General features: G+C 29.6%; 1 protein-coding gene across 4 annotated transcripts in view; it reads right to left on the reverse strand.

Moving 5' to 3' along the window:
- Positions 1-26,124, reverse strand: part of Sap47 (Synapse-associated protein 47kD) — a 239,340-nt gene that overhangs the window by 45,675 nt on the left and 167,541 nt on the right. For all 4 annotated transcript variants that reach the window (XM_075371806.1, XM_075371808.1, XM_075371805.1 and 1 more), the window contains exons 6-7: positions 22,617-22,756; positions 9,024-9,157 (exon numbers count right to left, since the gene is read on the reverse strand). In XM_075371806.1, coding sequence (XP_075227921.1) covers positions 9,024-9,157; positions 22,617-22,756 — 274 coding nt within the window. The remainder of the gene's footprint in view (positions 1-9,023; positions 9,158-22,616; positions 22,757-26,124) is intronic.

Raw genomic sequence — 26,124 nt, forward strand, 5'->3', positions numbered from 1 at the left:
CTTTTTTAAATAAAATATTGCTAAAAAATTGTCCACAAACATCTGAAGCAGTGTTCAATGTGTCCAATTTTAATGAATGTAAATTCAATTCTTTGGACAGCTAATGAATGAAATGCTATTTGTTTGGGTGTGTTAGTGCTTGAAAAATGTATTATGTTATTTACTTAAATTTAGTTATCTAATATGCAATCGGTAACCTCACGATTCCAAAATATAATGTTAATATGAACACATGTACGTATGAGGATGATATTGAAGATATAATCATATAACCTACTTTAGATAATCATCATACAAAAGCTGATTTGTGCCATAATGCTAACAACATAAAAAGAATTAGAGAAGCAACCTAAAGACAAGAAATATAAATAAGTGGACAGTTTCTTTTTTAAAGGCAAACAAATAAATAAAAAACATATCAAAATAATAATAGTATTGCTAACAAATATTGCTACATTAACTAAATAAAAAATCCACTAAATAATCAAAATAATCACCATAATCTAAAAAGCAGTCATTAATCACGTTATTATTGGGTAAAGACTTAAAATAATTTTTTAAAAATAATTCAGAAAAAGAGCACATGCCACATCTTAGGAAAAGAAGTGACTTCTAAATAATCAATTTCTTTAATAATGATTGCTCTGCAATGATCACATGTTTATAACAGCATTAAAAGAATACTTTGAGGTGCACAATAGATATATAGGGGAGTATATGGATTTAACAATTTTAAGCGGAATAAATAAAATAAAAAAAAAGAACTAAAATATCTAATCTTAAATAAAGATCAAATAACTGCATAATAATATACGTGTAATAAATATCAGATCAATATCTACACACAATGCAAATAAAAAATATAATAAAAGATATAAATAAATAAATACATAATAAACAATTATAAATACCCAGGCATGATAAGATAATATTTCATGCAATAACACTTAAAAGATAATCCATTCAGGCCAATTAACAAAATAAGCTACATATTTTAAAAATATATATAAGAACACGTTGTAAGTGAGTTGTAATCAACGCCCAGAATAAACCAATGAAGATAAATTGAGGGAAATTTGTACATCATTCTTCTTAAGGTGTAACTGCACGCTTAGAAAGATTTTTTAAAATTTCAATTTTAAAGGGTAAAATGGGGTAATATTAATTTTTATAATTTTTTTAATTTCTCTGAAAGAAATGAAGATATAAACTTGATTTTTGGTGTATAATCTTCATGTGAATATCTAAAAACCAATTTGTATTTGTTTTTAAATTCTACCTTAAAAGGGTTATGAAAGGTAAACAAATTTTGAACAATGACTGCAAATTTTGCCCATTTCTGAAACAAGATATTCACTCGATTTGGGCTTGCAAATACTGTTCAGATAAATATCTAAAAACCATTTTCGGTTTTTTTTTACATTTTTGCAACACTACAGAATTAATCTTTATGAGATTTGGTAACATTTTGATGGTAATTTATGTCTGTAATTCTGATTATGTATTTCATGAGCGAAGCTGTGACAGGAAATTTGAAAACCCAATAATTAATCCTGTAATAGGTTTGGTCCTGCACTGACCAAACTGCCGCTCTGAAGCAATTGCAATACACTGATAGTTTTTATAAACTGAATGGGCTTTAATTTTTATTTATCATTATTATTCTCACAAGCATGAAGTTAATGAACACAAGCGGATCCTGGGGGACAGAAACCCCCTGACCTCAACGGAAATGCAAGTAACAATATAGCACAGGTAAAGCTATGACAAGAAGCTTTTTATAAGTATATTAATAACTATAATAATTATAACAGTTATATCTGTTGAATCCACTTTAATATTGATTCTTAAGAAAATATTTAAATATAGAATAAGTAAACTAATTTAATGCTAAGAATACTTTAAACTTCAACATTTGAAGAAATGCAAGGAAATTACTTCACTACAGCCAGCATGTGTACTTACTGATGAAATTTTTTTTGGGAAAAAATAGTTTCAATAACATATGGTTCATCAAACTTAATTTTGACTAAAGTCAATTTCAATTTAAAACAAAGGCTTTGCAACTTTTTAATACTGAAATTCCTAATAAAATATACTGGGCATAAAATAATTTTGGCTAGTTGATGGGAACAAATAGGATACTTTATATTGTAAAAAAAAAAAATTTAAACAATTATAAAATTTTTTTTTTTTTCATAAATAAATTGTGCAAAAATACTTCAAAAACCTTAAATTTACTACATTTATTGTTCCTTATGTTCAAAATTTACTTTCTTCAAGAATACATTGTTTGTTTAAATCTATCTAAAACACTTTTTACATATTCTAAGATGTAGGTCCTCTTATCAATATTGAAATCTTATCAATACATAATAAGCATCAGTAGTATTTAATTAATAAATTATCTGTAGCTTCTATAAGTCTTAGATCTTACACTATGAAAGAGAAATTCTTTGGAATAATTGCTCATGCCCAAGTGAAATCTCAGCAGTTGTATATTGACTTATCAGTTAGTGAACTTCAAAAAAGTATAATCCCTATCGCTATATGTTAATGGTATTACCCGTTGTCATAGCTGGTTGATTGAGTTAAGCTTCAAATTCTGATTTTCAGGATACCTTCAAACGAATTGATTTTCCTAAACAAATGTTAACCAGGATCATCCGATCACACACTGTTACTCAATAATTCAGCTAGTCTGGATACTGGCTGAAATTAAATTGCAAATGGGATTTTTTGATCTAGGTCATCTTCAAGTAATCCATGTTATATTAGCACCTAGGCCGACTTTATACATCAAGCAACTTGGCTCCAGATCAAGCTTTTAGTTGAACCGCTGAACAGAAATAAAAATTTCCAGGAAAACTATCAGAAAAAATATACTACCACTAAAGAAAATGAAATTTTATATAATTAGAAAAGAACATTCCATTCATAGAAGGGCTGAAATATAAAACAAACAAAGCTAACCAAAAGAGTCCTTCAAGACTCACCTGGATTGTGAAGTGCCAACATATCTATAATTCTTCTGAATGAGAAATCTTTACTTGGGAAGGTCGCATCACATTACTTAAAGGTCGACCAGCTTAACAAATTGCATTTCCATCAGACACAGAATAGCCTTTCAATTCCAGAAGGGCTCACATTTCCCTAAAGAAGTACTCACCCATCCCTTGAATAATGATGCAATATATGAAGGTTTTCAACTAATCTACAGATTATTTATCCAGATCTCCATTGTCATGTAAATAAGGAATGAACATTTAAGATCATTATATGTACAAAAATCAACTCAAACCTCTTTTAAATATCTTGTGTTAGAAGCTAATCTTAAAGTTGAATTTTGAAATCTCTAATTTACTGTTAAACAAGGATATGTATCTCATTTGATTAAACCTGGACTATAATTTGTCACTACTAGAAGCAACTGTTAAAGATCATACAGTTGAAATGCGTGTGATTGTACAATGTCTAATGAAGTGGTGGATTTGTATTTAAATATTCCTTCCTCTCATTAATAACAGCGGTCAAACAGCTTTAATAAATATAGTGAAAAGAAAGTCTTAAATGCAAACCTTTTTCTTAGATTAATAACATTAATAAATTATTATACAGAAGTAAATTTATACTACATTTTTAAACTAAACGTCAGATTTACGTATTTAATTTTCCTCACTGACAGATAATTTTATGCCACTCTGTATACTGATTTGTACGGCATCAAGCTTTTATATTATTTTTTTCCAAATAATCCTTGAAAACGTTAGGATACATAATCGATCATAAAATGACTAGGGTATTAATTTATAAACTTTATAGTAAGTATAGATTGACTTAAAAATTCCTGACCGCACAAGTTTGTCTATTTTTTTTTTAAGTAGAAAACCACTGAAATATTACGGTAATAGAATTGTGAAAAACAGTAAACACTAAAATATAAGACACAAGATCTTAAAATAATCAACAAACTATAAACAAATTCCAATAATAATGTATAAAAATAAGCGATAATAATTTTTTCCACATAATTTTCTATTTAGACAAAGTTAAAATATTTATAATACAATGATTTATCTTTTAACTGAAAATTTATTTAATATCACAATAAAGAGCAGTTTTTCTAACTTTTCTCTTTCCAAAAGTTAAAACATGTAAAATTTCTTTATAAAAAGTGCTACAATAAATTACATTAAAAAAATTATGTAAGCCAATGCTATAAAATATGTAGTAATAATAATAATTATGAAGATGATGATATTTTTATATTAATGGTAACTAAACATGATTATGAAAAAATGAACAGTGTGGATTCATTAGTGAGAAAAATTCAATTTTTAAAACAAAAGAAAAAAACAAAAATAATGGCATAAGAAAGAAACACTAAGTAATAATAAATTAACATATGATAAAATAATGTTCAAATTATAATTTTAAATATATTTTTATCTAGGCGGTACATTAAAACAGATACATGAAGTTAAGAATAAAAAGCAAAAATAGATTAACAGAAGCAAGAACTTTAATGCAGAAAATAGGATTAAAGACTGCTTTAGGAGTCATGACAAAAATGTATTAAATTATTTGAATACGATTTACTATTTTATGCTGGTAAAATGTTAACAATTGGAGAGCCAGAGAGGAAAGAAAATATAATGACAGCTAGCAGACTCCCTGCGCTCTAATGTAGGGTCATTTTCAAATTTTGCTAGTGGAATTCTATTATCGTGTTAATGCGATCAGAATCATTTTTTTCACCATCATGAACTATGTTCTATCGGCTTAAAATTGAACTATTCTAAAGTAGTTCATTTGCTTCAAATAAAAGTATATGTTACAATAACAAATATAATGAAAGAAATCTTATAGTAAGCGTCTTTACTTTTTCTACTGATGAATGCTTTATGATTTTTACAAATGGGATTTACACGACATTAACTGCAACGGCATTCCAATCTTATTTCTATATGTTATGTAGAATAAATATATATGTTATGTTAACACTGTGTTGAAATGAAAAAGTATATTTTTTGAATGCACAATCAAATAATTGATATGTAGATTATAATTAAAATATGGCGGTGAAGTACGGGCAGTAGGAAGTAGGGGCAGAAGGGAAAAGAATAATACATGCATTTGAGCAGTTTTGCAACAGACAGATTTTGAAAATAATATGGAAGGGCAAAATCGATGAAGAAGTGTTACGAAGGACTGAGGTGCTATGTTTATGAAGCTTGTTAAAGAAATGGGGAGACATGTGGATAGGACGTAATATGACATAACAGTTTGTTGGAAACCATAACAGAGGCACAGTTGAAGAAAACAACGCAAGAGGAACACCAAGACATACAATGAATAAACCGTACAGGATATTGGGTGTAAAATGCACATGGAAACAAGGTGTTTAGTACTTGATAGAACTGCCTAGAGGAGGAAGACTGCTGCAAACCAATCCTAGTATTGATCACTACGAGAAGAGTTATGATGATAATAAATAAAAACTTTAAGACTCAAAACTAATAATAATGCTATGTTTTGAGAAGAATGTTATTCAATGACTTCTGACGTTACAAAACAAACTAGCCAAATCTGAATTTTCAATTCATAAGTCCCTTATAATAGAAAAAATAACATAAATATATCCTGTACACAAATAATGAATGAAATCCTTTATATATATAATGAAACTGCTGAAAAAGTACCTAAATTTTAGTCAAACTGCAAAAGTAAAAGAAGTTTAAAAAATTTTAATGGAAGAGGCAGTGTGAGAAACATTTATAAAAGATGAATTTAAGCGGGGGAAGGCAAGGGGGAAATATAAACATGTCTCTTAATGTCATGGTATGGTTGTATTAAGAAAACGGATGGGATAAGATTAAAAAAAGTGATAGAAGAAATAAAATGGCATGAAAGAAGACTCAGAAAAATGTCTGAGGGAATTAAGGAAATCATGGAGAAAAAAGATAAATCAGTCATAGGAGTAAATATAAACATGGTGAGATGAAGAGATAGGAAAGGCTTTGCCATAGGTACCAAGAGATGGCAGAAGTTAGAATAAAATCGTAATATAGAAGGAGATTTATGGTGAAAACTGTCACGGAAGACAAAAATTAGAATGTATAAAAAAAAGTAATAACCGAGAATGTAAATGTAACTTGTTATTTTATTAAAAGATTTGCACATAAAATGCAAAAAAACTGGTTAAATGGTCGATGAGGTGAATTAATTACAAATAATAATATTGATTTCCTATTTCTATTTCTTAAAAACCTTGTAATCCTTTTAAATATTATAAAACTCTATATAATTAGTTATGGAGTTATAATTAGTTATTGTATAACAATAATTGTACAATATTTAATTACTCAATGTAAAAAATAAAAACTTGTATTTCATCTGTCATACATTTCTAAAATTATCAAAGGAATATTTTGTAGGTTTGTATAATATGTACATAAACTGATTCTAGAGCTTGAAATAAGGAAAAAAATTCATACAAATATATGTATCCGTAAATACTCTGTTATTGAGTTACAGCTACCGAAAATATTGCCCGGATTTCATGCTGAAATATTTAAGATGATATACAAGAGGTGTAAACTTGATGGGTTGACAAAGTACAATAATTTTGTTGACTAATAAATTGGTAAATTTTATTATCAAAACTTGTACGGTATTTAATTCTGAGAAAATTGATGTAATAAAATTTACAAAAAAAAAATCAACTTTTATTATTAAAAACAGCTGTTCTTAGTACAATATGTTTGACCTTTGAAAAATCAGGTTGGCAACATTAACTGTATGCTTTGAAACTATTTGAATACTACTAATTGCTGTCATGAAACTGTGGTTACGTGTTAGTGATTATTGTTAGGTGGTTTAGTTGTTTTTTATATAATTTTGATTGTTTTTAATTATTTTTGAGAATCAAATTATATAGTGTTTTTGTGTTTGCTGTACTCTTAAACTGTACATACACTTTTCCAATTGAAACTGAATTTAAAAAAATGAAATTCCGTTTTGAAAAATGTCGCTCTCTTCACTCGTGCAGAATATGCTGTGATTTTTTTTACGACTTTTGCAATGGAAGTGCTCCAGCTGCGGTGTAAGAGTAGCAACATAGGTATCCAGGACGAGTAGTTGCAAACCATAAAGTATTTTGTAGAATTTTTAATAAACTTTGGGAGAATGTTACGTTTCCTAGCGCTCATTTCATCTGAACGTCAACTGGTACATGGTGATGAAAGTGAAAACATTTTTCAGGCGGTGTAGCTTAATCCTACCAATGAGCACACAAAGAATTTCTATAAGGCTCAAAATTCCACAAAGTACAGCACAGAGGACACTGCATGCCAACAGACTGCATCCTCTTACCACATTCAGAAAAATTCAACAACTCTAGCTTGTTGACCATGCAGATGACTGCATTTTTGTCAATGGGTTAACAAAAATTACTGCTTTCCGTTCATACTATTTTTGAATGAAGCTACTTTTACCCATAATGGTATAAACTAAACAGAATTCACATTGATGATCTGAAGAAAACACATGTGCTGTAATCAAATCAAACTTCCAGCGACGATTTTTGATAAACGTTTCATGTGGTATGATCAACAACCAATTAATGGGCCCCTTCAAACACATCATGGGGAGAAATTAGCTAGAACCTTCTAACAATGAATTTCTTACAGTGCTTGAAAATTTCCCATTGGTGAAAAGAATTGAAATACGCTAACAAACTTGAAAGAACACCAACATACCTTACAAATGAAGTAAGATTTTTTATTTCCTTACATGTAAAATTTAGTGATAAATGGATTGTACATAGAGGGCCGGTAAACTGGCTACTTAGACTACGAGACCTCACTCCCTTAGATTACTGTTTATGGGGATGTATGAAATGCGAGATATACAAGCAAAAAATACATATAAGTGAAGAACTGATCTTGCTTGCCTTCTCAATGCTGCCCTCATCAAGGAATGTGAAAATATCATTAGGTTGATGATAGAAAATGAAATGTGTTGAAAAGTGCATCGATGTCAATGATGGAATTTTTGAACATTTATTGTACATTATTACAGCATAAACACAGTGAACATTTTTTTAGTAAATTAAAAGTATTTTAATTTCAAAGGTCTGAATTTATTGCACTAAAAACAGCTTTTTTTTAATTTTTACCAATTCATAACATTTTTCTGTTAAGTTTGTAATAATAAAATTTGATTTTTTTTGTTTTTCATACACTTTATTAGCTCAATTTTCTCAGAATTAAATTTTCTACAAGTTTTGATAATAAAATTTACACATTTATTACTCATTTAATAATGTTAGGTTAAACATTAAAAAACTTATAAAAAGTGAATTTTTTTGTTTTACATAGGACATCACAAAAACCTTGTGAAATGCAATTCTGGGACCTGTTTTATTCGATTTTTCGGGTCCAAAAAAAATGAGGAACCATCCAGTTTACCCCTCATATAATGCTTTAAAAATTTCAGTACTATCTCATTTCACCAGGAAAACTGAAACCCACGCAAAATGTTTTGCTAACCACAATTTGATAAGAAAGCATTTTTGGACATATGTTCGTATGAATTTTTTTCTTAATTTCAAGCTCTAGAACAAGTTGCCAAATTATTTCCCTTTCCTATTAAATTAAACTATAATTTTTAAGTTCAACAGTTCAAGTTGATCTGATTAATTCAATGCTATATTATAAACCCTAAGAAGCAATATATATATATCAGCAATAGTTACAGAATAGTGGTCACTGCCTTTCACACTAAAAACCAATGCATTATTAGCCATCCAGGTTTATGGTTAATTTTAGCTAACTAGAATACAGAAGCTTAAAAATGAATACAAATAAACAAGAGCACTGAAATGACACAAGATTATAAAAAAAATGCTAGATGCTCATGCTGGCTTATTTAAATAAAATAAAAACAATTTGAGAATGAAACTGGACTTAAAAAGTTTTTATTACGCTTAAATGTAAAATACTGCTATAACAGATAAATACCTGCATTATCTCCAGATGCTTCAATGCTGGTTGTACGTGCATCACCTTCCTGTGCCATTGAATTTAATTCGCTTGCCTGACATATGAGACTAACACGATAGAAGTAATTCCGCCAGAAGTTCTCTTCATTAATACTATAACAAAAATTAATAAATAAATAAGTCCAATAAAATTAATGAGTTGTACACTGTTATATAGAGGATAAATATAAAACATACTGTATCAATGTAACAACCCTAGCCTAAAACTAAGACTAGCAATACTCTAAAAGTCTACCACAGTAGTTTAAGGTAGTTTTGCCTGGTAGCAAGGGAAACTATTTACTCTTAAAGTTTCGAACCATAATATGTAAACTTGAACTGAATGAGGTAAACGGTGCAAAGAGATGTCAAGTATAGTGACAGGCTTCTGAATAAAAGTACAGTTTGGAAATTAATCAATAATGTATAACATGAATGACAAACTATGATTTCATCTATCTATGATTTATCTATCTATGATTTTCATCTATCAGTTCATTAAATATAAAAGACTGATCTTAGGAAAACCTCATCAGCTGTATTACAAAACAGTTAATGATGATGTGAGATGATATGCTTTTGTTAATCAACCGGAAGTATATATATTTTTTACATAATTATTATACAAATATACTGAAATGAAACGACTAGCACTAGATAGGGAATCTTGGAGAGCTGCATCAAACCAGTCAAATGACTGAAGACAAAAAAAAAAAAAAAAAAAAAATTATACAAATGCATATCTCAAGAATTTTTAATAATTCTAAAAAACTAGTTAACTGATGGTAAACGTGAGAACTACAGACTTCTTTCAACAAGATGAAAGAAACAAGATTTGCCATTCATTAGAAACACTCATTTTTCATAAGATTTTTAACAGAAATACAAGGTGGCAAGATTAGTGATTTATGCAATTCCTGGATTTGTCTAAATGTAATCTTTCTGTCTGGGGCTACTCAGAAGAAAATGATTATGAAAAAATCCCCACACTTTGGATGAACACCAAAAATTCAAAGCACTACTGACATTGATGACTTTATGTGTTTTAGGTTAGGAGTATTTGAATGTGTTTAAATGAGTACAAAAAGTGAATTGTACAAAGCTCACACCTTCAACAACTTTTGGAAAAGTAATCATATAAACTTTCATGAAAAAAGTAAGTACTGGTAGTTTCTTTGGGTTTTACATTAAAAGCTCTTAATTCTTTAAAATCACTCTTAATTATATTGTTTTTAATCCAATTGTATTTGTCAACATTACATATTGACAAATATGACAACCTTATACGCTATACCGACTCATTGTTATTTGTAATTTTGGTTGAATTTAAGATTAACAACATGCGAAATCATTAAAAATATAATTACTTTCATAAAAATAATTAGTACACAAATAGAACAGTTAAAAAAAAAATTCCATTACAGTCAAAATTGTTACATTTAGAAACAGAATAAATCAAATTAAGGATAAAGTAGATATTACATATGAGATGTGTCTTAAATAATGAGACTGACACATTGTGGATTACAAATTTAACACTTGTCCCCTTTAATATAGTCACCATTTGCACTTAAAATGCAATCTTATTTTTTACTGGTCAAAGAAGTGGAGCAGATTAGCTTCTACCAACTGTTTTAAAATAATCTGCTTTTTTATTACTTTCTGCACCAGCCAACTTAAAACACGTTTCTTTAAGCATAAATTTTATTCAGGGAAAAGAAAAATGCTACATGGTACCAAATCTGGCAAATATGGAGGGTATTCTACTTTAGTGATGAGTTAGTTGATAAAAAACTGCTTTACATAAAGCGCTGTGAAAGCAGACGTATAGTCCTGATGAAGAATAACACAATATTTTCTCAGTTCTGGTAATTCTATACTGACCTTTTTCTCTCAACTTTCTCAAAACTTTTAATAATAAGGCTGGTTCACTGTTATACCATCTGGAATCTATTTTTTCCAAAATTACACTCTTGTCATAAAAAAACATGGCTTTGAATTTAAACTTGCTTTGAAGAGCATTTTTCATTCTTGATGAAGGTGGCATTTTCCAGCATGTTGACTTGTTTTGTCTCAGGATGATACTGGAAGATCCAGTTTCATCATAAACGATGATATTTTGAAAAAGGCTGAGTTCGGGCCATCGAGTTGCTTCAGCATGTCAACTCAAATTTCCTTGTGGAATTCTTTTAGCTCTGGTGCAGACCTTCTTGACACAATTCTTTTTATATTAAGTTCTTAACATCAAAATTTTAAGATTATAAAATTCTCCATGCAATATTCTTGTCAATGTTCACAGTTTTAGATATCATTTGGACACCAAGGTCTTTTCAAACAATCTGGGTCATTTTTTTCAGTTCTTATAAACGGAAAGTCATATCACCTTGCATACTCTAATGTCTTTCATGAAATCTTTTGTGCCACTCAAACACATATTAAGTCCTCTGTAAACCTCAGTAAGTGCATAAAAACATCTCTCTGGTGTTTTGTTTAATTTTATTAAAAATTTCAAATTGACACGTCGCTCAACTTTTAAACTTAGTTTATTTAACGATCAAATTATTGCAATTAAGTAATATTTGTGTTATTCTGGAATGAACATTCTGGCATAAATGATGATACGCAATCAACTGAATACCTGAAAGTGTTGATCTTTGAGAGCAGGTTCAGAAATGAACAAGATCTCTACGAAAGAGCTCACAATCAATTATTACTGCTATCTTTAAGAGGTAGAAACACGATCTCATTATTTAACAGACACACACACTCGTTCAGTAAATAATTAAATTCAAAATGATTAATTACATATATCATTAAAAAAAAAAAACTTTAGTATGGTACTTGTCATGAGAAGATAGTTAAAATAATTTGCTTCACGGCAAAATAATCTAGGATAGTCTTAATTTATTCTCGAATTACTTTACCGTTTATTTATATAATCTTATTTACTTATTGAAATTTACATTCAACAAAAATGTAACTAAAGAAAAGTAAAAAGTACTGTCTTTTTGAATATTTTTCAATCTAATCTTACTTTAAGTCTGTGTAAAACTTACAAAAAAATCCAATATTTTGTACTATCAAGTGCCTATTAACAAATCTTTTCTATTAAATCTAACCGGTTGTGTCGTTTTCTGATGAACGGTTTTTAAATCATTGATCATCTGCTAATTTTAACCAATAGCTATTTCTGTAAAATTGTTATTAAAACAAAATTAAAAATGACAAAATGTAAGCAGTAATTTACAAAAACCGTACTTGTGAAAAGAAAAAGTACTGTAATAAAAAAACATAACATGTAGTGATTTACCATTTTCTTATGAGAATTATTGACCATTCATCAACAAAAAAATGTTTAAATCACATTTACACACAGGTGTACGATAGGGGGGACTGGCTGGTGGGGCGTTGTCCTGGGCACTAAATTTTTAAGGGTGCAATAAAATTGTTTGATTAAAAAATACAATGTTTCAGGACTTTCCTAGAGGATGCCATGGGCATATATTATGTACTTACCTTTGTATACAAAAGCAGAAGACAGTTGGAAATTGTAAACCCCTATATCTTTAAATTACAGGGAAATTTTAAAAGTTAAATTTTTTAATGTTTTATTTTAATATTCTCAAATATTATTAATAATTATTTTACAGTAAAACTAATTAACTGTGAGAAACATAAAAGTAAAAACACATTAAAAATAAAAAAAGGATTATTATTTTTACATAAAGTTTGGTCATATGGTCTAACAAGGATCAAAGAATAAGTAACATTAAATAATAATCCAAACTTCAAATACTGAACTTTATGAATGACAAAACAAAAGTAAGGGAGAAAAATAATGAATCATTCAGGTCAACCCTCCCCAAACTCAACAAAACAGCTACAATTGAAAATACAGTTTATCAATTTATCATAGTACAGTTTATCAATGCAATAGATATGTAGCAATGCCACATTAGTAACAACACTGTTTGTTTACTTTATAAGTAAGACTGTGGACCTGTAGATATAGTAAACATAGTTAACTTTTAAAAATTTTTTAGTTTATGGTGTTCCAGTGTCATAATTTATAATTTATTTTTTATAATGATTAGCACCAAGGTAGGTTTATTAAGGTAAGGTCATTATAATTCTCTTTCTTACTATCAAAAACTCTAAATTACAAATTTTGGCTGTCCAACTCCAAAATTAAAATTTACTCAAACAGAGAAATGTAAAGAAAAATTTAGTTAAAACAATAAAAAGATCTATACAAAAGAAGTTGTTTGGATTTGTGATTACAAAATCAGTAGATATAGTTTTATTCTAAATTATATATTGATGTTGTGATCTAGGACTACTTCCTGTTGTATAGCAACTAATAATAGTAGAATCATTCATAAATCATACTTGACTAATGTGCTATTTATGAACTATTGTAAACACAACATGCAATTCTAAGAATTTCATTTACTTATTTTTAATCTACTCTAATCATTGCGCTGTGAAGAATTATATGTTACACATACATCGCTTGTAATTATGTTCTAAAAGTGGTTATTTAGTAAAAACTTTATTGCGGTGTATATTTTATATAATGAAGTTAATAGCTGTAAGTGATTTATTTTTACTATTTATTGTGATGTTTTCATTTAAGGCTTATGTCATAAATTCAGTCACTTAAATTTTTAATATTTAAATACAGTTATTTTCTTTTAAAATGCTCAAGTTAGGAAGAAAAGTTACAGTAATCAGACGAGGGAAATTGTATTCAATGTTTACAATTTCTTTTTACAAAACAATACTGGAACCAGAATAGTGAGGAAAACTGAAGTGATGAATACAGTTGTTCAAGCGACAAAAATATCATAACGAATGGTCCAAAGAATTATAGCAGAAGGGAAATCAAATGTAACTGAGAAGTAATTTGTATTCATTTTGCTGACAAAACGTGTAAACGCCCCAATGCTGTGAGCAATTTAGATTCGTTTGACATGGACTTGAGGCATTTAATACATAAATTTTAGGTAACTTAAAAATTGCATTCCTACTGTTAACAGAATTATGCCAAATGCCCGCAAAAGTGAAATTAATTTCAAAGAGAGTGAAAAATCTTTAAGGAGAATATTACATAAAATGGGATTTAGTTGGAAAAAATAGAAAACAACCAGAAAATAATGGTTCAATTTGTTCAATTTGAAAACAATTCATTCACTTTGTTGGGAAATCAGTTAATGAAATTACAGAACAAATTTGTGACAAGTTGCAAGGTGATAGTCTGAAATCTGAGTACTGCTATGGACAAGGATATGATAATGCTGCAATCGTGGCTGGACTCAGTGGTGTTCAGATATGTATTCTGGATGTAAACCCCAAAGCAATGTTTGTGCCATGTAACAACCACTCATCTTGGTGAAGTACATGTACTCGATCGTGGTAGGATCCTGGTGGCTAGGGTTCCGGCTTAGGCACTGGACTGGTTAGAGGTAGGTGCATTGGCATCATGCCACGGTTATATTGGTATTGCTTGTGATTCGATTAGGAGCTCCCGCTGGTGGGGGTGGCCGTGCCACCAGGGTATGTTAACTCAAGCGACCAAGGGAGTGACTTTCCTCAGTCGGTGGCAGTTCTGATCGTGACTTGATAATGCCATGCGAGACACCATGATGGGACCGAGTGGGGGTGCAGAGTTTGTCCCCAGCTCCTGCGCAGACTAGAATGAGGTTGCGTTCTCCATGCTAGGTGACCTATATTGGTCGACTTATTTGGGTATAAGTCTGAATTTCTATGATGCATAAGACATAATTTTGATTAGAATGGGTGTAGCACTGATTTAACTTTAAACACATTCATTTTCTCAGGCATTCAGTCACAAATGGTGCTATCAAATCTGGATTAGGTGCAGGGTTGTGTTTCCACGATTTTGGTCGGTTAGTTTGAGGGAATCATGTTAGGTTGGATGTGAAGATGTCCGTTTGAAGCCTACGTGAAGGCGAAATTTGATATGTATTTTACTGATGCAAATGTCTGCCAAGGTATTTACATTGGTGGCGTCCTGACCGAGGCCTGGCTGATGACTGTGAGATGTAATCAGTTAGAGGGTCTAAAGACAACATCCAGTAAAGCCCCTCTGGGCTTGGAATGGAGGAGGGGGTGGTGTGGCAACCGGTAATGTCACAAGGTGGGTGTGTCTTCCCCATCTACGGGGTTGAGACGCTGGTATACATGCAGCTACTGTGGGAACAAAATTTGATATTTTTTGGCAGTGTGCAAAATGTGTACACCTTTTTCTCAAGCTCTACTACACACAGGTGAGATTGCAATAGTATTTACAACAAATAACTATTTTTGAAGTTGGTGCCAGCCAACACTAAGTTACGTAAAATTATTACCTCAACTGACAGCTAGGCGACTAAATGGGATTCTCACAAATAAAATGGGATCTCAAGAGCATAAGAGAGTGTGTCATGATCATATTTCATCTTGAGTTTGCTAAGACATATAATACTTGGTGATAATATATATATCTAACACCTATAAAGTATTCTTATATCATATTTTTGTGTCCCATTTTATTGTTGTATTTTATTTTTGTAGATCTCATTTTATTGTAGTAAAACTTCTATTACCGATTTTGCATTGTTTGAAGTAGTATTTGTATTATATACATCATAGGTGTTTTTTTTTTTTGTTTAACTTGTGTTGGTTGGCACAGACTTCAAAAATAGTTATTTTTTGTAAATACATAAAAATATAACTATTTGTAACTTTTTAGTACTACTATTTTTTGAAGTCTGTTTTTAATTTTTATAAAAAATATTTTATTTCACAGTTTTTAGTCGTATCTAGCACCTACATTATAAAGGGATATTGAGATGTTGAGCGCAGAATGCTACCTTTAATACTAAGCTGGGCTGTAACTGTTTACAGTCTGCAGGTTCAATTCCTGACAGGTGCCAGCCAACACTAAGTTACGTAAAATTATTACCTCAACTGACAGCTAGGCGACTAAATGGGATTCTCACAAATAAAATGGGATCTCAAGAGCATAAGAGAGTGTGTCATGATCATATTTCATCTTGAGTTTGCTAAGACATATAATACTTGGTGATAATATATATATCTAACACCTATAAAGTATTCTTATATCATATTTTTGTGTCCCATTTTATTGTTGTATTTTATTTTTGTAGATCTCATTTTATTGTAGTAAAACTTCTATTACCGATTTTGCATTGTTTGAAGTAGTATTTGTATTATATACATCATAGGTGTTTTTTTTTTTTGTTTAACTTGTGTTGGTTGGCACCGACTTCAAAAATAGTTATTTTTTGTAAATACATAAAAATATAACTATTTGTAACTTTTTAGTACTACTATTTTTTGAAGTCTGTTTTTAATTTTTATAAAAAATATTTTATTTCACAGTTTTTAGTCGTATCTAGCACCTACATTATAAAGGGATATGGAGATGTTGAGCGCAGAATGCTACCTTTAATACTAAGCTGGGCTGTAACTGTTTACAGTCTGCAGGTTCAGTTCCTGACAGGCCAGTGACAGACCTTTGCAAGAAAAAATTTTGCAAAGGAGCACATTTATGTTGCTCTTGGTCGAGTTAAAACCTTAGAGGACTTGCCTTGTGCGATTTGGACCCAAATAAGTAAGTAAGTAGACCATATGAGAAAGCTCTGACAGAAATGATGAGGTTGCGTTATCTACCCAATTTACAGGTTTCATTATTGCAAGTAGACATTTGGACAAGGTTTGCGAATATATGGTTAAAAAAAGTGTGTATAATAGCTAAAGAATATTATTTCTTGCAAAATTATATTTAACTTGCTTCAAGGTGATTTTGGTTGGGAGCTATTTATTTAATATTGCAAAATTAGAATTTATTATTGTGTAATATAAATATAAACATAAATATTTATATTATAAATTTGCAATTAGGGATAATACACTTTTTCACCATCTTATATAAATATTAAATGTAGGTTTAACATTTATATGGAGTTTAGAGGAAAGTAGCAAAGATAAAAAAAGGAATGATTATGTATGGAAGAAAAACTGAGAAAGAAATCCTATGAATATTTCCACAGAAGAAATCCTATGAATATTTCCACAGAGAGGTAAACAATGAAAATATAGACAGTTATTAATATTCTAGTCATATAGGAAACGGGGCAACATGGTATTGGTGAGAGTGACCAGCGACCTAAGGGTGTCAAGCCATTCGGTTTTTTTGTATTTTTCCTAAGATTATCATCGGATTTGTTAAAATTTATATGGGACAATTCAGAAAGTGTACTCTTAAGATTAAAAAAAATTATCAAAATCGGTTTACTAATGTTGGAGATATTGCATAACATACATAAAAAAGAAAATATAGTTGAATTGATAACCTCTCCCTTTTCTGAAGTCGGTTAAAAATTAGAAGCACCTTATAAATATAAAGAGATCTAATAAGAAACGCAGGCATATTCTGAAAAAAGGGAAAGAATGAGTTCTCCAACTCACACCACACATTACCCGTATGATAGCTGGAAAATTTTAAACAGTTGAAGATAACTGATAGTCATCTACCATCAACCCTAGTATTTAGTAAAATTCACCTAAGATATGACTGAATGGTCATATTGTAATTGAATATGAGCACAATCAGATTATGGTAAATTAATGGAGTTAATAAGCTAGAAGCAGATAAAGTAAAAATTAGATATTTGGTTTTTAGCCAATTGTCATCAAAAACATAAATTATGCAGATCAGTCTGCATTATAGTCTTCAATTTATAAAGATTTTTCAGTTGAAAATACTAGAGATATCATTTACACAAGATGTAGCTTTATCGTAAAATCTATGCAAAAAGAGGTCATTAATAAAAATTAGAAATAGAATAAGTTCAAGAACCGAGCTGAGGGACTCTGCAATTCACCTGAAGGATATTGCTCACACAATCACCCACAAATACTGACCTTTGCCCTCCAGTTAAGACGTAAACCATTTTAAAGCTAGACTTTTAATTCCAACACTGTACATTTTTTTTTTATAAAAGTGAATGATTAACTGTATCGAATGCTTTACAAATATCAAGAAATAAGATTTTTGCATACCTGCTGGATTAACTCCTAAATAAACAGCTATTATAAACACATGCAATGCAAATTTAGTACTCAGACCCTACTGAAACCCAAACTGACATGATTAAAAATGATTAATTTTGAATAAAAAACTAACCTACTTTTTCTAGCAACTTTGAAAAAAACATAAAGTAATAAAATAGGCTGATAGTTGTCAATCACATCTAAAGAGGCTGATTTATGAACTGGAACAATTTTTGCCAATTTCAGGACAGAACGAATTAACTGTAGCAAGAATATTATTAAATATAGCAGATAATATAAGGACACTGGAATAGAAGTTTCCTTAACCAGAGCTGAAGAGGTATTATAAATATCTGCTTTTAGATATATATATATATATATATATATATATATATATATATATATATATATATATATATATATAATATAAGTAAGAGGCTTAGACACCTCTTTTTTTTGGATCGGCTCTCATGTTGCTTTTCTCTACCATTAACAAGTTCGATGCAATTTTGATTTTCACCTAGTTATCAGCCATCACAACAAGCCCCTTAATTTCTCTTATGCTTTGAATACCCTGGTTTGATCTCTTTGATTGAAGAATAACTTGAAATTCATCCCTCATCTCTTTACTAGTTTTGTTATGTCCCTCTTTCATATTAATGAACAGGACCTCTGGTTGCTTTTGAGACGAACTGGCATCTCGCTTGTTCTTGATTACATCTGCATAACATTTGCACTGGGCCTTAGGAGACTCAGTAACTGGCAAAGGAACAGTCTCCTTAATCACCACTTTCTTCACTTGGACCGGCTTAGAAGCCAACGTCTCATATCCTTCTGCCAATGGAGACATAAAAACTTTTAATTCTTTCAATTTTGGGGTCAATTTTGACCTTACACTAGTCGAGGCACTTCTGGGATTCTCCAGAAAGACCTTCAGCTGCTCAAACTGCTCACTAAAAACTCTCATCAAGGCAAGGAGCTATCGGCTTACTTTTTGATTTCAGAAAATCAACCGCAATATGTTCCTTTTCCCGGGTGGAAGTCCCTGTCTGACTTTATTCATCACCAGAGGAGGCTAACAAAACGTCAGTCCTTACCTCAGAGAGCTCAATAGTTCTAACCCGCTTGGGCTTGGGTTACTTCTTAGATTTGCCTTCCGACATTACCGCCTGAAGAAATAAAGATCTAACAAAGCTCAATATTTATTTAGTAACTCAAACGGGCAAACCCACAAATGTGACAACTGTCTGTTGCGAGCCACGGGTAGCCAGAGGTCTGTAACTCCTCCTGTAACTTGCACCTCTTAGCTGTTGTTGGACCGGCTGTGTAAGAACTTGGCCGAGTAAGCAATCACACAATACCACAGATTACAGCACACACCTAATGGGTGTAAACAGATCAACAATTGCTGCCACTCCTTTACCACGCACCCTTCAGAACCTGAACAAATAGCTTTGAAAGGTCCTCGATGAGGTGGGTGCACATCCAAACCTAATCCAATTACTATTCAGATACAGATGTTGCAATACTTAAGATTGACACAATGTTCGATACTAGTAGTGGAAATAGTTCTATAATGAACAGTAAAATTTAACTTGACACGATTACTATTTATTTATTATAATAGACCCTGTTCATCCTAATATTACACATGCCTCTTTAATTTATTATTTAGTTCATACACAGAGTGTTCCGGGAGTATTGCTCGAACTTCAGTTACCAATTAAGGACAGCAAAATGAGCAAAAAATTTCATATAGACATATTTTAGTTTGCTTTCCTTCTGGATGCCATTTTATTACATTTACTGAAGAAAATAATAACAGGCAAAAATTTATATCACCATGCATTACAATGCACAAGCGTACTGCCGGGTTAATTGTCTGCAATAACTCTATTTTTTGTCAATGGATTTTTACAAATGAGGTGTCATCTTGTTCAAAATAAAATGATGATAAAATTTGTAAAAGTATGAATTTGATTGAACAAATATTACAAAGATTTTGGAAGATTAAGAAATTAAGATGGCTGCTATTTTGAAATTTTTGAAAGTGATGTCTTCAACATTTTTTATTTTGTACCATAAGACACTAGTTTTAGATTTGCCAAATTTAATTGAAGTACGTTTCCTTGTTCCTCAGAAATAATCTTTTAGTGTAAAAAAACAAAATGGTGGCCAGAAGGAAAACAAAGCAAAATAGGACTACATAAATGAACTTTTTGCCTGTTTTGATGTCCTGAATCAGTAACTGAAGTTTGAGGAATATGGCACAGAGCATTCTGTATACAGTATGTATACGGTTAATTAATAAAGTAATTTTAGTTTCATAATGACATATTATTTTTTTTAGCAGTAAAAATTTAGAATATTATTTCAGTCAGTATTTGAAAAACTTAACCGAGGCATAAAAACCATATAAGTTCTAATAGAGATACTTTTCATAGACAAATGTAATTTGTTAAATAATCGTACAGCCATTATAGTTAATATGATTTTAAGTATTTTATTTTGACTACAACAAAGAGTTACCCTTACATGTTAAAAGCACAAATATGTATGACACTGTTGACTATAAGGACGATTGAAAAGTTTTTAAAACCGACTTTTAAATCAAGTTCACTTGATCTTAAAGTGAAAGTCACAAAAACTTTACTGTTTGTTAGGTTTCACTTTATATTACGCTTCTTCAGAGACAGCTGCTATGAGTTCACTTGATCTTAAAGTGAAAGTCACAAAAACTTTACTGTTTGTTAGGTTTCACTTTACATTACGCTTCTTCAGAGACAGCTGCTATGAATATTGTACTGCTGTAGGATGCGGTGCTGTTTAAATCATGTTTTGAAAGAACTAATTTAATCGTGTCCGTTTTCTTAAAAGTATGCTGTCAATCCTTATTACTTATGTGTTAGATTTCATGTTTTTATTGATTTTTGTGCATGCAGGTGGCACACCTTGAGATAACTTATGAAAGCGAATTAAGCAGAAAGTGAAATTTTTTTAAGCAGAAACTGAAATTTTTTTAAGAGTTTGTGTTATTGTGAAAATCAGTATCCTTCTAGCCTTACCTACTACTGGTTATGAAGGTTAAGCGATTAAGTTTATGTAACCAAGAGGAAAAAAAACTTTTGTTTATGTGAATTTTTGTCTGATGTTTGTTTTTGTTTCTATATGATATATTATGACCTGCTTTTCAAATTTATATGATTGTTAGTATAAGTGAATTTTATGAATTTGCTTGTCTTTTTTAGTTATTTGTCCTGAAATTTACAACAGTAACAATGTGATTTTGATTGATAGTTAATAATGTTTCACAAACAATTAACAAAATCCAGTACATACATTACCAGCAGTGTAACATCAATATGAAAAAGCAAAAACCGGTTTACTTTTTAACAGTAATTTAAGATTCTACAGTAATTGATTAGAAAAAAAAATTAATAATCTCATTAATAAAAATAATTTGCTTTGAAAACTGGAAAAAATTCAATAATTGAGTGGTCTAAAAATGTGATTTTTACTTGTATACATTTATACAAACAACATTACTAATACGCATGTGGTATTTGGAATGTATTAAAACTCTTTCAACGCTGATATGATATTTATATTATTTATGATACTTTAATATTATGTATAAATGAGAGCTTAGGCATAATCAAGAACATTTTGAATTCTAGGAAAATAAACAGCAGCTACTAAAAATTAAAATAGCTGTAAGAAATTTAACAAAAAAATTAGATAAATTTCAAAATATTCATCTAAAGCAATTTTTTGTTGGATTTGAGGCAGAATAAAAATTATTAACATTCGATAAATCTGACATAAAAATAAACGTTTACATCAACATTTTTATGAACTCCAATGCTTAAATAAGAACACTGAAAGCTAAAAAAATAAAAATATAACTTTGGACTTATATTATTAAAAAGGATAAACCCTTTTCAAACAAAACATTTTTGAAACTTTTCAAAAACAAAAGTATTTTTGTTTTATTTTAAACAAATTTCTGATAGATGATGGCAGAATATGATTGATGGGGACAAAATAATGTTGAAATGATTCACAGATGTCACGGCACAAACTGGTTATTACCATTTAAGACTGCTCACTTTAAAACATTCGATTAAGAAAATGACGTATCTTTATAGTTACCAGCTTAAACGGTATTTGAATTTTTCAGCAGTTACATAAACATTTACATTTTCACAACATGACCTACTCGTATTAACCCCAAGAAACCTACAGAACATCTTGCCTAAATTTATAGTAGATGAAATATAGGATAATGCCCTTTTTCCTAATAAAATTATCAACCGGTTAATAGCTAATAAGTTTTCAGAAAAATTGTAAAACAGAGTAGTGAATAAACATTCACTACACTCTGATTAACAAAATCACTTGTCATTTGAGTTCAAGGTGAGAAAAAAAGAATTATAAACGTTTTAAAAATTCCTATAAACTAAACAATTAAACTTATGAAAGTTTTACGTACACTTTAGGTACCAGCTCAAATCTCATTTTCTCCAAGTTAGGATCTTCAGCCAAAGTCGCCATGGCGATAGGATATGATACTTCATAATCAAACTGAAAGTCTACACCAGCTGGTGGGCTGCGCACAAAGTTTCGCCTATCCTGTAATAACAAAAAAAAAATGAATGTAAATGCTAAATTAAAATAATTAAATAATTTAATTTAATCTATTTAAAATAAAGAGAAATTTCTTTGCTGATTCTTTTAAATCAATTGTTAATATGAATGACAGATGCAGTTTCCTTCAGTTTTTTAAATCGTCAAATATTATCTTTGTATATGTATGTGTTGCCATAATCATAAGATTTTAAGCAACCTTCCAAAAAATACCACTTTATCCCAAAGAGAAAGTAGTCGTTTCCCAGAAAAAAACACTAGATGACAAGCTAAATAGGGAAAGTGAGGAGGGAAATGGTTTCCTGTTGTATACTTCACAGAGTCAAATATAGTGTAGCATATCAACATGCAAAGTCACTAAAAACACTGTATAGATTTCAGTATTTGGCCCTATAAGTGACATCTTCATGCTGAATGATAAAGGAATTGTATAATGCACATAATTACTCTCAGAGAAAGAACTAGTAAGCCTTATATGATTTACATGTGTCAAGCCACAAAAAGAGATAACCAATAACGCAAAGCAAGCAATTAGATACTTCTCTCTGTGAGAAACAACGCAAAACTATGATAAGAGTTAAATCATCATCTATTCCACCTCAGTTATTTCTTATGAATGTATTTATTTAAGAAAATGAGAAAAACTTCAGTTCAATAGATGCAGGTTTGGTGCCGCTTAATTCTCATTGCTGAGGATACCAGGACCTGAAGAGTTAGTTCATCCTTGGTATCCGGTAGTGGGGTTGCCTGTGAACTGATTCAGGGTCCTAATCTTCCTGCCCGGCAACGGCATAACAAGCCTAATACATGAAGAATACCTATTACATAAAGTCAAGCCTCCTAATCCAAAAAAGTTAATATGCAGGTCGGCCATTTATAAAACATATTCTTATATTCACAAATAAACAGGATCCCTACTCTTTATACTTGTCAGGATTATAAACCAATCTAAACAAAATATATGTGAGTAAGACTACAAAAAAATTTTTTTGAATCAAACCTATGACAATATAACAGTTGTAATACTACTTACTATAAGTTACTGTAGTAAATTTAAATAGTTCCTTGAGATCTTGAAAGACAGTGCAGTAATTGCATAAATAATAAACAAGGACATTAATAATCAGTAAGGTGACAATGAAAATGACACTACTTATGTTTTTACTAATACAATTTTAAATAAATATTATCAAAGTGTAAGGAGTTCTAACAGTAAAATCAGACACAGAGAAAGTGTGTGTAATTGTTATATTTAATAACTATGAAAGAATTAAATAAGTAGTTCAGAAAAATAGCAGACATTTATAAGAATTAAAACAGAAAACTCTTAAGTAATCATTTACTCGTAAATATTCTATAAATAAAGGAGTTTTTTAGTAAAAAAAAAATAAAAAATAAAAAAATAATTAATTAAAGCTACAAACATATCTAAAAATTAAATTGTTTATTGAATGTTTCATTTTTATTCACGATAAATTTTTTAAATTCATCTATCCTCTAATTCACAGCTCCCTTGTTCCTAGACATAAATTACCTGATTTCTTTGTATTTTAATTTGAATAAAACAAAAATACACTTAAGTAAACGCCATTCTCCCTAAATTATTTAAAACAAATCAAGAGTGGAAAAGTGAATTTAAAAATTGGATTCGGTAACAAGATTGTAGAGAAAAAAATTTTATTAATTCAATAAATTAAATCAAGATAATATAAACAGCTAATGGGTAATTTAAAAAAAAATAACCCATAGTTTATCTCGGCCGGTAATGAGATAAAGAAAATTAAAAATGACCTTGTATGTTATATATTATTAAATTTATTTACTCCAGTAACATTGTGTTCATAAGCATATCGTTAGTGAAGTAAATTAATTGTTACCCGATTAAAATTAACTGGTAGTATCTTTTTCTGAAAATAACATGCCTGACCAGGATTTAAATCCAGAACCTTCCAATGAAAGGTAGACAACACAGAGAATTGAAATTCAGATTTGAATTAACAAAAAAGGTTTGAATAATGATTCCAAAATATTTAAACGATTTAAAATTTTCATCAATAAATTAATTGTTTAAGTCCTACAAGTGACCGGCTTAATCCCGATTTGAAAATATTTTTAAAACTTCCGACTATCATTTAATATTTCTGAAATCCCATAACCACTTACAGGCTAAATAATCCTGCTATTAGAAATTTTGTGGTCAGTTCTCTTCTCCATTTTTCATGAAAATCCTAATTTTTTTTACTTTCAGTAGACAATGTTATCTTTTAGCAAAGCTCCACGATAACTTCTTTTTCAATATCAAATAGTTAAATAAATAAACACTTTATTCGGTTAATAACATAATTATGCATTACATAGAATATATCAAGAATAGCGGGTTCACTATTTCACACGGATAACTAAAAGAAACTGCTCTGACATTTTCTCAGAAGGGTTGAGGGAAACTATGCAAAATTATGATCAGAGAACCATTAAAAATAAAAAATTATAAATAAAAAAGAGAAGCGATTGTGTAGTTCTTATTAATACATAAAAATATTAATTATAAGAAAAAAAATGTTGATGAAATATAAAAGATAATAATAAATAAATATTGGTACAGAATATGGTAAAAAAGTTTTTAAGATATTACATTTTAAATATTTGTGTACATGTTATACATACTTTATGTTTATGTTATGAGTTGCAAGTACACGTAAAAAGAAGTACTCAAAAAAATCCTGCTTTATCTAACCGGTATTATTTAAAAACTCAACAGCATAATAATATTGTTTTTGTAAAGGGAAATTTTTAAATTATTATAAATAAATATGTTGATCATTAGGTATTTTATTAAAAGTAGAAACTGAAACACAGTATTGTATCTCATAGGCTAAGCTGTGAAGCTACATGACGTGAAAATAGTATTGTTGGTCGGTTGAATTTTTAAACATTTTAAATAAATTTTCTCCCTTTTTTTAAGTTAGTTTTCATAAACATAAAAACTCGGAAATATCAAAGTATTTTTAATTTACTAAAAAATTTGTTAATCATATCTACTAAACAGCAAACAAAGATTTGACAGACAGGCCTATTTTATAATTTGAAATAAGGATTGAAACATTCTACTCATTTTATATTTTGTTACAGTTTACCTTGATCTTTCCAGAGAAGTCCGAGGAATTTATGTTTTTGCAGTTAAATACTCAGAAAAAATGTACAGTTATATTTTAATTTTTTTTTGTAGTTGTAGTTGAAAATAAAATAAATCAAACACATTAATCATCCTATTTACAGTGTACTTTATCAAAGTAACAGATAAATGTCATAAAACTAATAAAGAAATGCTATGAGATATTATATAAATACAAATT

Source organism: Lycorma delicatula, chromosome 7, assembly GCF_047948215.1.
Source record: "Lycorma delicatula isolate Av1 chromosome 7, ASM4794821v1, whole genome shotgun sequence".
NCBI classification, from domain to species: domain Eukaryota; kingdom Metazoa; phylum Arthropoda; class Insecta; order Hemiptera; family Fulgoridae; genus Lycorma; species Lycorma delicatula.